Here is a 16381-nt window from a genome sequence, read left to right on the forward strand (position 1 = left end):
TCACATTATAAACATACCTATCTCGTTTATCAATATTTTATGAGCACCTTTCATGGCATAAGCCACATTTTTGTGTCTTCATTTTTTTTTTTCTTTAAATGGCTTCATAGTTTTCTACATATGAATGTACCATGATTTTATCTGGCCAGTAACCTTTCAGGTTGTTAGCAGCTTTTACAATTAAGATCTGCTTTAGTGAATATCCTTATAGCTAAATCTTTGTGTTAATTTCTAAAATCATACGCTTTGGAAAAATTAAGTGGAATTATTGGCTTAAATTATTGGAATAAAAGTCACGCACATTTTTAGGGCTCTTGCAGTTTAGCAAATTATCAGAAGCCGTTGTCATCACTTGTACATATGGTCAGTTAAGCGGTTAGAGCAGGGCTCCCCAACTCCTGGGCCATGGGCCAGTACTGGTCAGAGGCCTGTCAGGAACCGGGCGCGTGAGAGGTGAGCGGCAGGCAAGTGAAGCTTCATCTGCTGCTCCGCTTCACTGGCGATACTGCCTGAACCATCTCCCCCTTCCCCCTGCCGTGGAAAGGTTATCTTCCACAAAATCAGTTCCTGGTGCCAAGACTGGGTACTACTGGGTAAGGGGGCATGAAGTAAACCTTTGCCTAAGCTGTGGAAAAAAAGCTAAGCTCTCTCTCTGCTCTTCCCTCCTTTCCATAGGAGAACTTGAATCCCTTAGTAGTTTTGAATTTATTTAAACGAATCCCAGCTGAAGACATCCCTCTACTTCTGATGAATCCGGAAGCTGGAAAGCCCTCCGATTTGATTCTCACACGCCTCTTAGTCCCCCCTTTGTGTATCAGACCCTCTGTCGTGAGCGATTTGAAGTCTGGCACCAATGAAGACGATCTGACGATGAAGTTGACAGAGATCATTTTCCTAAATGACGTCATTAAAAAGGTCAGCACTTCCCGTTAGCGTTTCCAGACTCCAGGTTTTGGAGTATATCCATGCAAACAGAAGCGTCTGATGGAGAAAGTCAAATTGACCAGGCTTGCCTCTGCTCATTCTTAGCATCGGATATCCGGAGCTAAGACCCAGATGATCATGGAGGACTGGGACTTCCTGCAGCTGCAGTGCGCCCTCTACATCAACAGCGAGCTCTCAGGCATTCCCCTCAACATGGCTCCCAAGAAGTGGACCAGAGGCTTCGTCCAGCGCCTGAAGGGAAAGCAGGGTACGTGTCCACCTACCTGTGCAGGAGGCAGTCTGCTGCCTTTGGTTCATTTGGGGGAATGTATGTCCAGCTTATCTCGTTGGAGATCACAGTCTTTCCTTGGCCTTTCTGATCGCATTGCTCCCAAACAACACACGTTGTGCCCTGGAGACTTACGATATATTTTTATTTATTTAGGTCGATTCAGAGGCAATCTCTCAGGAAAGAGGGTGGATTTTTCTGGTAGAACAGTCATCTCACCTGACCCCAACCTCCGAATTGATGAGGTAGCTGTGCCAGTTCACGTGGCCAAAATTCTAACATTTCCTGAGAAGGTAAGTACATTGAGTTGCTCAGTATTTTGTCTGAATCCAGTGTTTTATGTTACGTTCTGAGATTCCAAACAGTCTGAACAGTGGGAAGCCCCCAGTAACCCACCCAGCCCACAGTGTGGCGTGTGTGTGTGTGTGTTTTTCCAGTTTGATTCACACGTGTGTCACCATGCATAACATCTGCAGCATCAGCACAGTTGTGTCTGCCTTTATACTTAAATACTCAGATGCACATTAAACATTCATGCCTCCTTTTTTTCCATCTTTGATATTTTTCTGTGCTAGTTCATACCTCATGCCTTAAATATCTAAATGATAAACATCCACACCCAATTGATTTTCTTGGGATGAGTTTAAACATTAGAATTTTTAAAATATTAGAATCACTGACTCAAAGACTCTGAATATTAAAAAGCTGTTGATATATAACCAGAAAGGCGGTACCACTTTACACTGAGTTCATACTCGTCGTGAGTGTAAGCTGGTATTTATAGTATTTTGTTAACTGAGGTGTAGATATTGAAAGGCATGATAACAGGAAGATATTGATTGGCTTTGACTTTGCTCTTGAAATTCATAATCAGCCCATAATTAGGTGCTTCTGGTAAAGCTTGTATAAAAAGTATCCTTGGTTGGGACTTCCCTGGTGGTCCATTGGTTAAGAATCTGCCTTCTAATGCAGGGGACACAGGTTCAGTTCCTGGTCAGGCAGCTAAGATCCTACATGCTGCAAGGCAGCTAACCTTGCACACCCCTCAAGGAAGAGCTGCAGCAGAGACCCAGTGCAGTCAGAATTTAAAAAAAAAAAAAAATAGTGTCCTTGGATGAGTTCAAGTTCCTTCTCTGAGACGGTGCCCCGCAAGATTGTTGTCAAGGAGGCCGCAGGGCACAGCGGAGCAGTGCAGGACCTGCTGTTCTGCCGTTAACAGCTTTTCAGCCATAGAACCCCCAGTCAGTCACTGCAGGTGAAGCTGCCACCTGTGTTTAGGATCACAGAATATGCTGAAAGGTCCCCGCAGATCAGTCCAGCCCAGTCGTTTTATCAGTAGAGAAACCAAAGGTCAGTCACGGACCTGGCCCTGTCACCCAGCAAGTGAGTGGCCAAACTCAGACGTGAGCCGTTGTCCTTACAGTGAAGACCTTGGCAGCAGCGCGCTGCAGGTACCTCTCTTCTAGAATTGCACAGGGGGTTCAGTTATGCTTTTTTTTCTCCTGGTCCCCACAAGTGGCATGTGGGATCTTCGTTCCCTGACCAGCGATCAAACCCATTCCCCTCGCAGTGGAAGTTGCAGAGTCCTATGCAACGGACCACCAGGAAAATCCCCTGGAATCACTTAAAGAAAGTAGAGACTGAGACTCAGTTCAGTGTAGCATGCTGGCGCATCGAGACCTAACAGTGCCTCATTCTGTTTTATGTTGTGGTCCTCCAGGTGAACAAAGCAAACATCAACTTTTTGAGGAAACTGGTTCGAAATGGCCCTGAAGTTCACCCAGGAGCCAATTTCATTCAGCAGAGACACACACAGATGAAAAGGTAATGCTTTCCCCGTGTGGTTGGATGTAATTATCTCCTCGTGACCAAGTTCACTGTCGCCATACTCAGCCACAGAAGGCAGTCCAAAGTACGATTATCGTGATATTTTAACATGTGGAAAACACCTGTTTCAATTGCAGTTAGCCGATGTACATTTTGTTTCCTCTGCTGGTTCTTTGAATGTGTGCACAGTGTTCATTTATTCTATAGCATTTAATGTTTAGGTAGACATAACGCATTGGGATGTGAAAGCAGATCATTTTCTGGGTCACCTGGATGCTCCGGGGTTGCCTCAGTGCACTCATGACCCCGGAGGAGCACATCTTGCCGGTTCTGGCTTTTCGCAGTGACATGAGCTGATCACCAGTGCTTTTCGTCTCGTGAAATTCAAACATCACCAGGGCCCTGTGCGAGAAGCTAGTTTATTACTTGGTTTCTGTGACTCTGAGACATACTTTTATCATAGTTGGACATTTCTAAAATTAAGAGGTATCATACAATCAATTTGTTATAGTTTACGGACTTCCCTGGTGGTCCATTGCTTAGGGCTTGGCCCTTTCACTCCCGGGGGCCGGGGTTTAATTCCTGTTTGGGGAACTAGGATCCCACAGGCCACTTGGCATGGCCAAAAAATAAAGTTACAAAAACAATTTTGTTGTTGTTACGGTAGTTTAATCGACAGTGGAGGGAGGCACCTTAAATTCAGTGAAACATGGTCGTTTTAGAGACCAGATCTTGCTATGAAGAGGGAGAAACTTGCTGAGGAAACTTTGTTCTCACAGGTTATGTCCATTATTGTATGTAAAGGTTTCTGAAATACGGAAACAGAGAAAAGATGGCCCAGGAGCTCAAGTTCGGGGACATTGTGGAGAGGCACCTCATTGATGGAGACGTGGTCCTATTCAACCGGCAGCCCTCACTGCACAAATTGAGCATCATGGCACACCTGGTGAGCAGGGGACAGGCGCTCATATCTGCTGGGCGGGACTTTGCTGTGTGTGCCAGGCTGAAACTCCAGACATCTAAAATTTAAATTGCCAGCAGTCTCAAATTTTTACAACTTTTGGTTCTCCTTTTCTCTTCCGTTTTAGTTTGAGTGAAACTCTTCAATTTCAAGCTTCCCTTCAATGTTTTTAATATTTATAACATACTGTTCACACAACAGTGAAACGGGAACTAATTGGAAATTAGTATGAAAGTGATTACTGTGATTTCACTTGCAAACAACGTAGATGCATATCTGTGTGCACAAAATTATGCAAAATAGACATGGCACAAAATTGACTTAATTTGAAGCAGCATATTCACTACGAAACGAAAATGCTTACAGGATTTTCCTTTGCAGTCGTCCTCCAGCTAAGACCTGAATGCATATTTTTTGGAGCAGTTTACTTTGCAACAGCAGCAGTTTCCTTTTCTGGAGATTTCAAATGGAAACAAGATGCAACTTCAATTTGTTAAATATTCATAAATTCTCCTATATGAAAAAACCATTAAATCCCTGAGCATTTGCAAACAGGCTCCTAAGGTAGTGTTTTTCTAGGTTGATTTTTTTTTTTTTCCAGTAGTTTATGGAAACATTACATCAATCTTTTTGCTCAATGGCAGAAATACCAAAGATACATTTTATGATTATGGAGCTCTAGGAGGTGAACAAAGAGCCTTCCCTTTCTGGAAACTTGGCCCATTTAACATAGAAATATTTTTATTTGAAAACTTTCAATTATGTACAAAAGTAGAAAGAGTACTGTGATGAACTCACATATTCCCATCCTTTATATTCAGTAATTTTCAAGATTTTGCCACCCTGGTTTTCTCTCTCCCTTTTTCCTTTGATGAAACCAGATGCCATGTCTTTTTTTCCATGTATATTCAGCCTACTTCTGCAAAACACACATAGCTACACTGCCATTATCACAGCTCATCAAAATGAAGTCATTCCCTGGTGTTGTCTAGTACCCGGCCATAGTCAGATTGCCCCATGTGTCTCAAAAATCTTTTTGCAGCTAGTTTGTTCAAAGTGAGATCTAAAATCTACACATTTAATTGATCCCTGTCTTAAGCCCCTATTAATCTAGTGTTGTCCTCCCTCCTCCTCTTAATTTCCGTGTCATGTTTGAAAAAACAGGTCATTAGTCCTAAAGGACGCTGCACATTCGTTATTTGTCTGCCTCTGTGTGGCAGTAAGGGTTCCTTCATGCTTCATTGTTTTCCTGTACACTAAAAATAAACTCTCACAGCATAATCAGACTCAAATAGAACTTCTTTGGCAATGATAACTCATAGGTAGTGCTGGCTACTTCCTCTTGCCGTATTTCAGGAGGTATACGCTGGCTGGCTGGCTGGCTGTCTTAGCCATGTGAAGAAGGTGAGGGAGTCAGATGCCTCGGCGTGGTGCCTTCCTTGCAAAGTTCCTTATCAAAGACTCTTGATAATCCCTGGGACTGCAAAGAGGTCAAACCAGTCAATCCTAAAAGAAATCAGTCCTGAATATTTATTGGAGGAACTGATGCAATACTTTGGCTACCTGATGCGAAGAACTAACTCATTGGAAAAGACCCTGATGCTGGGAAAGATTAAAGGCAGAAGAGGATGAGATGGTTGGATGCTATCACTGATTCAATGGACATGAGTTTGAGCAAGCTCTAGGAGTTGGTGATGGACAGGGAAGCCTGACATGCTATAGTCCATGGGGTTGCAAAGAGTCGGACACAACTGAGCAACTGAACTGAACTGAACTAATGACCTCATCCATACCAGAACATACTAGGAATTTTCTTCCTTAATGTAAAGTGTCCAGTTCTGCAGGAAGCCTTTTTTTAAAAATAATGCGACTCAGAAGCTTTTGAATAAATGACTTATGTCCTTTTCCTGATTTGCTTTGTTTTGTATTCCACAGGCCAGGGTCAAGCCCCACCGGACTTTCAGATTTAATGAGTGTGTCTGTACACCCTACAATGCGGATTTTGATGGAGATGAAATGAACCTTCATCTTCCTCAAACAGAAGAAGCTAAAGCAGAAGCCCTTGTTCTCATGGGGGTAAGTAGGGTGGTGCAGCCCAGCTCCTGAGAAAAAGCTCCTTAAAAGGAGGAGAAGGGAAACAAGTCTTGTTTGAAAGCACCCCATGGTATATAAGGGAGTTATTTTCTCTCATAGGTGGGGAGTTGAATGGACTGGGTATCTGCTGACCTGTAATGTCGGTTCCTAGGAGAATATATACACATGAGCACTAGTTATGAAAAGCTAAGACGGGTGTGTCAGAAGCTTGACTGTTGGATATCATGGTCCATTATACTTCAGATAAAGGATTCGAGCAGATGCACCTTTTTTTTCCCCCTTTTGGCTGTGCCAAGCAGCTGCTTACAGGATCTTAGTTCCCCGACCAGGGATTGAACCCACACCCTCAGCAGTGAAAGCACAGAGTGCTAACCACTGGACCACTAGGGAGTTCCCGAGCAAATGCACCTTGATGTACAGAACCTTCTTTAAATTGAGTGCTTATGCAGTGAACAACCAGCGCCTGTTTTTGCCAGTGTAGGCACTCATTACATTTTGATGATTAATAAATGCTGTTGTTCGAACTTAGTGTCTCAACCAAGAGAAACTTGACCATCCTGCCATTATTGTAACTAGTGTGGAATTGATAGACTTCAAAGATAACACTGTGCTACTCATCATTCATAGAAGGAAATTTTCTTTGGAGGAAAGCATTATAATTACACTAACATCTTTTGCCCAAAGAGTTCTTTATAAGAATGCAGAACAGCTCCACACAGTATTTAAACATAGGGACCTCTGAGGTCAGTCTTGCTGGTTTTTTTTTCCTCTCCCTTTGACGGATGAAGGCGCTAGATGTTAGTGACAAAGCTGCAGTTAAGAACCCCAGCTTCCAGTTCACAGCCTCGCCTTCCTGCTGCTCTGCATTTATCCATAACCATTAAGAGTGTTTGCGGTGAAGAATCTTGGGGCCGCATCATGCATCCAGGCATGGCTAACTCACTGTGTTCCTTTTTCCTGCAGACTAAAGCAAACCTTGTTACACCAAGAAATGGAGAACCGCTAATTGCTGCTATTCAGGATTTTCTGACAGGTGGGTTTTGTGGAATTTACTTGAAAAGAGACTTTGGAACATGAGGATTCTCTTTCACATGTTCACATGACCACTTGAAAAGCTGTGTGATTCTGTTGTTTGTTTACTGAGTGGGATTAAGTTAATGAACCACACACGAGATATTTTTTACTTTTCTAAGTGCTTGGGACATGGCAACAAGTAAAACAAAGTCCCTTTCCTTGTGGAGCATGGATTCTCGTTGGAAGAGAAAACCAAGAAGCAGCTGTGTTTTACCTCACTCTTTTAGTGATAGTCCATCTGTATTTTTAAAGTTGAAACCTCGTGATTTTTCTCACAATTTCATTCCTTTCCTTCGTTTTGTGTTCTTTCTTAACATCCTCAGGTGCCTATCTCCTCACTCTTAAGGACACTTTCTTTGACCGAGCCAAAGCTTGTCAGATCATCGCTTCAATACTGGTGGGCAAGGATGAGAAAATTAAAGTTCGTCTCCCACCCCCTACAATACTAAAGGTTTGTGCAGGAGCTGTGGCTGTGTCTGTGTGGATGCACCGGTGGTCTGGTGTACACCCGCTGGCCCCGAGTAGGCTTGTGACCGCTGTACCATCTTGCCTCATTGGTGGGAAGGGCAGGTGAGACCAGGCTGGGCCGCCTGATGCTCTGGCTTCTCTCCTCCTCCAGCCTGTCACCCTGTGGACGGGAAAGCAGATCTTCAGTGTCATCCTCAGACCCAGCGATGACAATCCAGTGAGGGCCAACCTCCGAACCAAGGGCAAGCAGTACTGTGGCAGAGGAGAGGACCTCTGCGTCAATGACTCCTGTGAGTGAGAGCGGCAGGTTGGGGCCAGCAGCTCCCTTCACTTTGCCAGTAACTCCCATGTTTCTCTAAGGCCTTAGGCAGGAAGCTTGTTCTTCAGGGAAATGCAGCTGGTGTTTCTCCTAAAGGTAGAGGTCATGTGGAGACATGACCAGCCCAGCAGTTAGAGTGTTCTCCACATGTTTTCTCAGGTGACTTGTTTCTACCAATTAATGCAAATTCTTTTCTTTTTCTGTTACTGGTTTGTGTGTGTGTGTGTTTTGCTATACAAGGGTCTCATTACTTAAGGCTTATTATTTATTATTTTATGTCCCAAAATGTGTTCATTGTCTAAAAGTATGACTAAAAGTATAAGTAAGTGGGTTTCCCAAGTGGCTCAGTAGTAAAGAATCTGCTTGCCAATTCAGGAGACACAGGAAACAGGTTGAATTTCTGGGTCAGAAAGATCTCCAGGAGGAAGAAATGGCAACCCACTCAGTATTCTTGCCTGGAAAATCCCATGGCCAGAGGAGCCTGGTGGGCTTGGTTCATTGGGTCGCCTGGAGTCGAACACACGTGAGCGACGGAGCACACATCCATGGCTATAAAGTATACTGAAAAGGCTAATGTTTTTACCTGCCTCACCTGGTCAGTGGGTGTTTTGGTCACATGTAGATCAGGTGTAAGAGTGCTGTGTTGTGCTAAGTCATTCAGTCATGTCTGACTTTGTGACCCTGTGGACTATAGCCCATCAGGCTCCCCTGTCCATGGGATTCTCCTGGCAAGAATACATTTCCTTCTCCAAGGAGTCTTCCTGACCCAGGGACCGAACCTGTGGCTCTAGCCGCCTGCATTGGCAGGCAAGCTCTTTACCACTAACGCCACCTGGGAAGCCCCAGGTGTAACAGTGAGAACATTTAAATATGAGTCTCTGAGTCCCCTAGACTGATGAGCCCAAGAGTGTGTTCCCCAGACCTATGCCATTCAGGCAGCATTTACTTTCTGGGTCTCAGGCTGCTAACAGACGGTTCCCCAGCAGACTGCTTTGAGTAACACTGATTTAAAACGGCCTTTGCTAGCAAGGCTTTGTGATGAGAGGTGGATCTGCAGGCCTCTATACTGATGACTGAACCGCAAAGACTCTCTGAAGGTCAAGGATTCTTTGCTGTCTCATGATGAATAAATATTTTGAAGAGCACTGATTTTTTTTCTTCACCCCCCACCCCAGGTTTACAACCATTCTTTCATAAATGTACTCCCTGGTCTTTACTGTATTTTGGGTTCTTGTTTTATATTGTGTTTTTGTTTCTAGATACAAATTTCATTTTGTTGTTGAGGCTTTTCACAATGGTGCCACTGCTAGTTTTCAATGTCTTAGTGAATAACAAAGTGCTTTATAAACAACACTTTGTTGTACATGATTGAATTGGTGCTCAAAACGTCGCCATGACATAAAGATGGCAAGAGCTTGATACTGTCATCCACAGATCACAGATAAAGATGATGAGAGTCAACTAATACCTTTCAGAGTCAGGACTATAGGGTAACGAACTAGATCTTTCCTGCTTTTCAAAAGTTCCTAGATTTCTCCTTTTCCCCCATCAAAAAGAAATTTTTTAGAGAGCATTTCTATTTTGCTCTGCTCTAACCTTAAAAAAAAAACACTCCAGTGTTCTTGCCTGGAGAATCCCAGGGACGGGGGGAGCCTGGTGGGCTGCCGTCTATGGGGTCGCACAGAGTCGGACACGACTCAAGTGACTTAGCAGTAGCAGCAACCTTAAAAAAAAAGCAAATTTTCTCGACTGCCTTAAGTTCATTTTGGAATGAAACAAAGTAACAGATAATCAATTGTGTGAGTCCATAATCTTTTCCTTCCAGACGTCACAATCCAGAACAGCGAGCTGATGAGTGGCAGCATGGACAAAGGAACGCTGGGATCAGGATCCAAGAACAACATTTTTTACATTTTGCTTCGAGACTGGGGGCAGAATGAAGCTGCCGATGCGATGTCACGGCTTGCCAGGCTGGCTCCTGTCTACTTGTGTGAGTGTCTTAGCGTCCTTGTTTTATTGCTGTAGGTTATTGATGTTTTAGGGGGTTCTTTTCTATTTCATCCCTCTTCCCCAAACACATAGAAATGCAAAGAAAAGGATACTTGTTCCAGGCTAAACCATTTATGCTTTTCTTAATGAAATCAACCTGATGCTGACAAGAGTGACTGCAGATTCGAATTTGCTTTTCAGTTCTCTTCTCAAAAGCTACAGTAGCTCCCTAATGCCCATGGCATACATGGGTTGTTACATAAAGGGCCTTCATGGGCTGCTTCCAAGGTAGGCTGTGCAGAACTGTCACCCTCTGGTTCTTCCACAGTTCAGCCCTACCAGCTGACTCAGTAATTCCCTACTGTCCTTGTACACTAGGCCAGGAGATTTTCTTTGCATGCCCCAGAATATCTTTAGTCTACTCTTGTACTTGACTCTTTGGCTGAGTGTAGAATTCTATACTGAATATTATTTCCCTGAGAATTTTGAAGATATTACTCTACTTTGTTCTTTCAGGGTTGCTGTAAAATGTATTTCCCTTCTTATTCCCAACTTTTTATATTTGAATTGTCTTTTTTTTAATTGCAGTATCCAGTTTTTGGGTAATCCAGTTTAGTTTACCTAGTTATATACATGTATGCATTCTTTTTTTAAAATATTCTTTTCCATTGTGGTTTTTTTACAGGATATTGAATATAAGTCCCTGAGCTGTACTTTAGGACCTTGTTTATCCTGAATTGTCTTTTTATTCTGGAAGCTTTGAGAATCGTCTTTGTTTCTGGCGTTCTGGAAGTTCACAGTGATGCAGCCTTGGAATGTTTATCGTTCATTGTGCTGAGCGCTCTGCAGGCTCTCTCTGTCTGCAACACGTGTCCTTCGGTTCTGGAAATTTTCTTGTACTTTTTCTGATCATAGCCTCTCTTTTACTTTCTCTGTTCTTGCTTTTTGGAATTTCTGTTAATCGTCTGGTAGGGTTCTTGGAGTGATTCTCTAATTTCCTCTTTTTCCCTGTTGTCCATGTATTTGTTTCTGGATTCAGTTTTCTTCTTAACAGTCTCTGTTTCTTTTTTGTTGTTGTTGTTGTTTTTGTTTTTTTTGTTTTTTTTTTTTTTCAATTTTTCAGTATCATATATTTAATTTCCAGCCATAGTTCTTTTCTCTCTGTTTCCTTCTTTTCTTTCTTCTCTTTTTAAGACTTCCCATTCTTGATGCTCAAATAGCTCTTGTACAGCACTCTGTTTCCCATAGGGGCAAGGGCTTCAGGCCTCTTTTTTTGTAGACAGACCTCAGAGACATTGCAGGTTTGGTTTTAGACCACCGTGATGAAGCATATATAACAGATAATCAAGCAACTGATGAATGTGTTGGCTTCCCAGTGCATAAAAACTTGTTTGCACTATAGTCTTATTAAGTGTGCAATAGAATTGTGTGTTAACATGTTGTTGTTCAGCCGCTAAGCTGTGTCTGGCTCTTTGTGACTCGTGGACTGTGGCACGCCAGGCTTCCCTGTGTTTCCCAGAGTTTACTCAGATTCTTGTCTATTGAATCGGTGATACTAACTATCTCATCCTCTGCCACCCTCTTCTTCTTTTGCCTTCAGTTTTTCCCAACATCAGGGTCTCTTCCAATGAGTCGGCTCTTCATATCAGGTGACCAAAGTATTGGAGCTTCAGCTTTAGTATCAATCCTTCCAGTGAATGGTCAGGATTGATTTCCCTTAGGCCTGACTCGTTTGATCTCCTTGCAGTCCACCGGACTCTGAAGAGTCTTCTCCAACACCAGTTTGAAGGCATCAGTTCTACAGTGCTCAGCCTTCTTTATGATCCAACACTCACATCCATACATGACTACTAGAAAATCCATCATTTTGATTATACAGACATTTGTCAGCAAAGTGATGTCTTTGCTTTTTAATATGTTGTCTAGGTTTGTCATAGCTTTTCTTGCAAGGAGCAGGTGTCTTAATTTCATGGCTACAGTCGCCATCCACAGTGATTTTGGATCCAAGAAAATAAAATCTGTCACTGTTTTCACTTTTCCCCATCTATTTGCCATGAAGTGATGGGATCAGATGCAATGATCTTAGTGTCTTACATGTACACACCTTAATAAAAAAAAGACTTTATTGCTGAAAAATGCTAATCGTTTGAGCCTTCAGTGAATCATAATAACAACAGCCCAGAGCATCATAAAAATATAATAATGAAAGTGTTTAAAATATTGTGAGAATTACTGAAATTCAATATAGAGACACAAAGTGAGCAAATACCATTGGAAAAATTGTGCTTTTAGACTTGTTCAAATAGAAGGTTGCCACAAACCTTCTGATTTTAAAAAAATACACTATCTGTGAAGCACAGTAAAAAAAGGTGTACCTATACAAACTTTCCACCCGGCTTTCTCCATTTGCAGCTTGTACATTACCTCCAGCAGAAAATGAAGATTTGTTTCTGAGACTTTCAGACTCGGTGTCCCTCCATTCCACTGCCACTTACCAGCATCCCCTTCCCCACCCTGTTAATCCAGTTGCTCCTCACCTGCCCACTTGCTACAGGTGTTAGGGTTAGGATTATTGATGGTATATAGTTCCATCAAAGGTAGAGTTCACATTTGCTTCTTTTCCTCTATTTTGGAATGATTTCTGAAAAAGAATTGGAGCAGAGAGGTGTCTGGGATGCTGAGTGCCATCCGTCCGGTAGCCCACTTCCTACAACTGGCTCTCTCAGTCTCTGTTTCCTGTTCAGTGGCTGTCTGCTTTATAACATAGTTGGGACATCCCTGTGCCCCATACCAGGTTGTGAGCTCTCTGAGAGGAGTTAGTGAGTCTTGGTCATCTTTGTGTAACAACCCAGGGACTGGTACAGTAAGTTTTTGTTTAACTGGCCTGCAGCAAGTTCTCTGAAGGTATAAACTTGTTTCTGCATAACAGGTTGACTAACATCAATGGTTCTCTCTTCCGGCTCTCCCTGCCAACCCTTCTGCAGCTAACCGTGGATTCTCAATCGGGATTGGTGACGTCACACCTGGCCAAGGGCTGCTGAAGGCCAAGCATGAGTTACTGAACGCTGGCTACAAAAAATGCGATGAGTACATCGAAGCCCTGAACACAGGCAAGCTGCAGCAGCAGCCCGGCTGCACCGCCGAGGAGACTCTGGAGGTGAGTCTGGCTCTCTGGGTCAGGTTAGCAGCCAGTGGCACTGTAGGCCCTGAAGAGAAGCGACAGGTGAGTGGAGAGGAAAGGCAGTGGCTTCAGCCCGTCTCTGAACTGCGCAGCTCGTGTGTGTTCTAATGATGGGGGGCCTCCATCAAATCTGTTCATCCCTTCCAGCTTTCGTGTTCCAGGCGGTGAACAGCTATCTGTCCATTTGGCCACATGGGGCTGCTCTTGTTCCGTCGTCACACTTGGGCCCCTTCTGTCGCTAGTACTTCAATGCTTTTGCCCTATTACCAGCATCCTGTGACCAGACTGACACCACAGCTGTGAAAGGATGGTCTTTGAAAGAGACGTGGTTAAGTCGCGTTTGAGAGTCACAGTCCAGTCTGTTGCACAGTCCAGTCACGTTCCAGTCTGGAGCTAAGTTAGCTGAGAGCTGGATCTGCAGGGGTCAGAGTCAGAACCGCCTGAGAGTCCCGCGTTTTCCCTAAAGCAGCCTGCCTTAGCAGTCTGACTGCACCAGGGCCCTGTTTGACTCTCTTCTGCCTCCCAGTAGCCTGGCGCTCAGGGCTTCAACTCAACTAAGCAAGGAAGAAAGGATTTTTGAACAATAAAAAAAATTTGTTCTAATTTTATTTGTGTATCTCTTGGCTGCGCTGGTCCTTGGTGGTTGCGTGTGGGCTTTCTCTAGTTGCAGTGAGCAAGGGCTGCTCTTCACTGTGGTGCACGAGCTTCTCACTGCAGTGGCTTCTCGTCGCAGAGCACAGGGCTCCAGGGCACGCGGGCTTCAGTAACTGTAGCACGTGGACTCAGGAGTTGTGGCTCCTGGGCTCGAGAGCACGGGCCCAATAGTGGGGGACACGGGCTTAGTTGTTCCCAGGCATGTGGGATCTTCCCAGACCAGGGACCAAACCCGTGTCTTTCTGCATTGGCAGGCAGATGCTTTACTACTGAGCCACCAGGGAAAACCCAATAAGAAATTTTCTGATGAACTTTTTAAAGCAAAAAGAAAGCAGAGTTGTGTGAGGCATTCACAGTTAGCTCATTCTTAATGTAAGTCTTGAAGAAAAACAGAAAGAGAGAGAAATCGAGTGTTTCTCACCTAGACGATCACTTGAGGCCTCAGCTGCACCCCTCTTTAGTGGAAGCGTGATTCCCAGCTGACTGAGCATCATAGGTTGTGGGTTGAGGGATGGCAATCTAGATGAGCCCATGGACTAGAGTATTTCTACTGAGTCCCCTAATCACATGCCCAGGTGGTGGGAATTCAAGTGTGTGCTTGGCAGAGACAAATTTTAGAAACAGTACATGCCACCCTCTTTTAGTATGTATTACATAATGTCATATAAGGTACAAAATGTTATACATGTGTATACAGTATACACAAGCATAGGTATATACAGTAATATATATAATATACATACAGAGACCCCGCTATGTAGGGTATATACACAAAGCTGCGTATATTCTACCTCATTTGCCATTTAAATGTTTTTCTGAGGTTTTGTTAATAACCATTTTTTCCTTACACGGAGAAGGCAATGGCACCCCACTCCAGTACTCTTGCCTGGAAAATCCCACGGACAGAGGAGCTTGGTGGGCTGCAGTTCATGGGGTCGCTAAGAGTCAGACACGACTGAGCAATTTCCCTTTCACTTTTCACTTTCACTCATTGGCAAAGGAAATGGCAACCCACTCCAGTGTTCTTTCCTGGAGAATCCCAGGAACTGGGGAGCCTGGTTGGCTGCCGTCAGTGGGGTCGCATAGAGTTGGACACGACTGAAGCGACTTAGCAGCAGCATTTTTTCCTTACACACTGATTATGAAACCCGTGGGACTTCCCAGGGGGCGCTAGTGGTAAAGAATCTGCCTGCCAATGCAGGAGACATAAGAGACATGAGTTCTATCCCTGGGTCAGGAAGATCCCCTGGAGAAAGCCATGGCAACCCCCTCCAGTATTCTTGCCTGGAGAATCCCATGGCCAGAGGAACCTGGCAGGCTACAGTCCATAGGGCTGGTAAGAGTAGGACACAACTGAAGTGACTTAGCACGTTGAAAATGTCAGTCTGCAGAGATAGGACATCTTGGTCTTCTAAGGTCTGAAACCTTTTATCTGCTGGAATTCTGACATCTCGCTCGAATTCCTCACATTCTCTTAAATGTCACGTTGAGCGTCCGTAATCACATAGGCACCATGCATCTCTCTCTCTCCCGCCAGGCTTTGATCCTGAAGGAGCTGTCTGTGATCCGTGACCACGCAGGTAGTGCCTGCCTCCGGGAGCTGGATAAGAGCAACAGCCCCCTCACCATGGCTCTGTGTGGCTCCAAAGGTGAGCACCTCCTCTGGCCACTGCTGCCTCTGCCTTCCGTGCAGGCTGGCTGGGTGTGCTCTGGAAAATGTGCATCCGATCTTCAGGCCTAGAATTCCCTGGTCGTTTGTCCAGTGGTTAGGACTCAGTGCTTTCACTGCCCAGGCCCAGGTTCAATCCCTGGTCAGGGAACTAAGATCCCACAAGCTGGCAACCCCCCTCCAGCACCCCCCTAAAAAAAGAGCTTCAGGCCTTTTGTTTATAAGGGTGTATCTTTTCAAATAATGCTTAGAGAAGGAGATGGTTCTTGGCATTTTTAAAAAGTCTAACTCCTTTGGAGAAACTTGTTTATCATGTGTGTGGATTTCTGAGTTTGAGGGTGCTTTGAGTAAACTTGGTCTCATTTTTTTTGAAGAAAGAAAGAAGAGCCAGGGATTATGTTAGATGATAATTAAATACACTTAAATTTTATAGTTAGCCAGGACCTGAAAGTGTTAGGTTTCATGATACTGCACTCAAATTCAGAACCCCGAGCTTTGCAAACTTCCTGTTTTAACAAATTTTCGACAGAATAAAGTCCAGTCTCTTTAGCCTTGCTGTCCTTCACCCCATAGTCTCCTCCCTGCCCCTGGTGCATACCCCACACTCCTGTCCTGTGTCTCTGCTTCCTGCTCTCTGACCCACTTTGGAACTCCTCCCCCGTGTCCTCTATGTGGAAGTCATAATCTTCTCCAAGAGTCCAGCTGGTTAATGCTGCCTTCTCGAATACTCCCCTGGAAGTCTCTCCTCCAGCTCCAGAGTGCTCATCCGCCCCTGAGCTCCAGCCCTGCCTGGCCTTCCTTGTGTTACTGACAGCTCTGTCCTTGCTGTTCTGGTTCTGTCCTTGCTGTTCTGGTTCTGTCCTTGCTGTCCCGGTTCTGTCCTTTACTGTCCCTGGAGTATGAACTTGTTGAGGATGGGGGCTGTGCCGTGT

General features: G+C 44.3%; 1 protein-coding gene across 1 annotated transcript in view; it reads left to right on the forward strand.

Moving 5' to 3' along the window:
- Nucleotides 1–16381, forward strand: part of POLR3A (RNA polymerase III subunit A) — a 44395-nt gene that overhangs the window by 10169 nt on the left and 17845 nt on the right. Inside the window, exons 6-17 of the mRNA XM_005699247.3 lie at nt 676–915; nt 1030–1192; nt 1370–1506; nt 2934–3037; nt 3845–3986; nt 5937–6077; nt 7059–7128; nt 7493–7620; nt 7789–7927; nt 9782–9946; nt 12930–13102; nt 15318–15429. Coding sequence (XP_005699304.2) covers nt 676–915; nt 1030–1192; nt 1370–1506; nt 2934–3037; nt 3845–3986; nt 5937–6077; nt 7059–7128; nt 7493–7620; nt 7789–7927; nt 9782–9946; nt 12930–13102; nt 15318–15429 — 1714 coding nt within the window. The remainder of the gene's footprint in view (nt 1–675; nt 916–1029; nt 1193–1369; nt 1507–2933; nt 3038–3844; nt 3987–5936; nt 6078–7058; nt 7129–7492; nt 7621–7788; nt 7928–9781; nt 9947–12929; nt 13103–15317; nt 15430–16381) is intronic.

The sequence above is a fragment of the Capra hircus genome, chromosome 28 (genome assembly GCF_001704415.2).
Source record: "Capra hircus breed San Clemente chromosome 28, ASM170441v1, whole genome shotgun sequence".
Taxonomy (NCBI): domain Eukaryota; kingdom Metazoa; phylum Chordata; class Mammalia; order Artiodactyla; family Bovidae; genus Capra; species Capra hircus.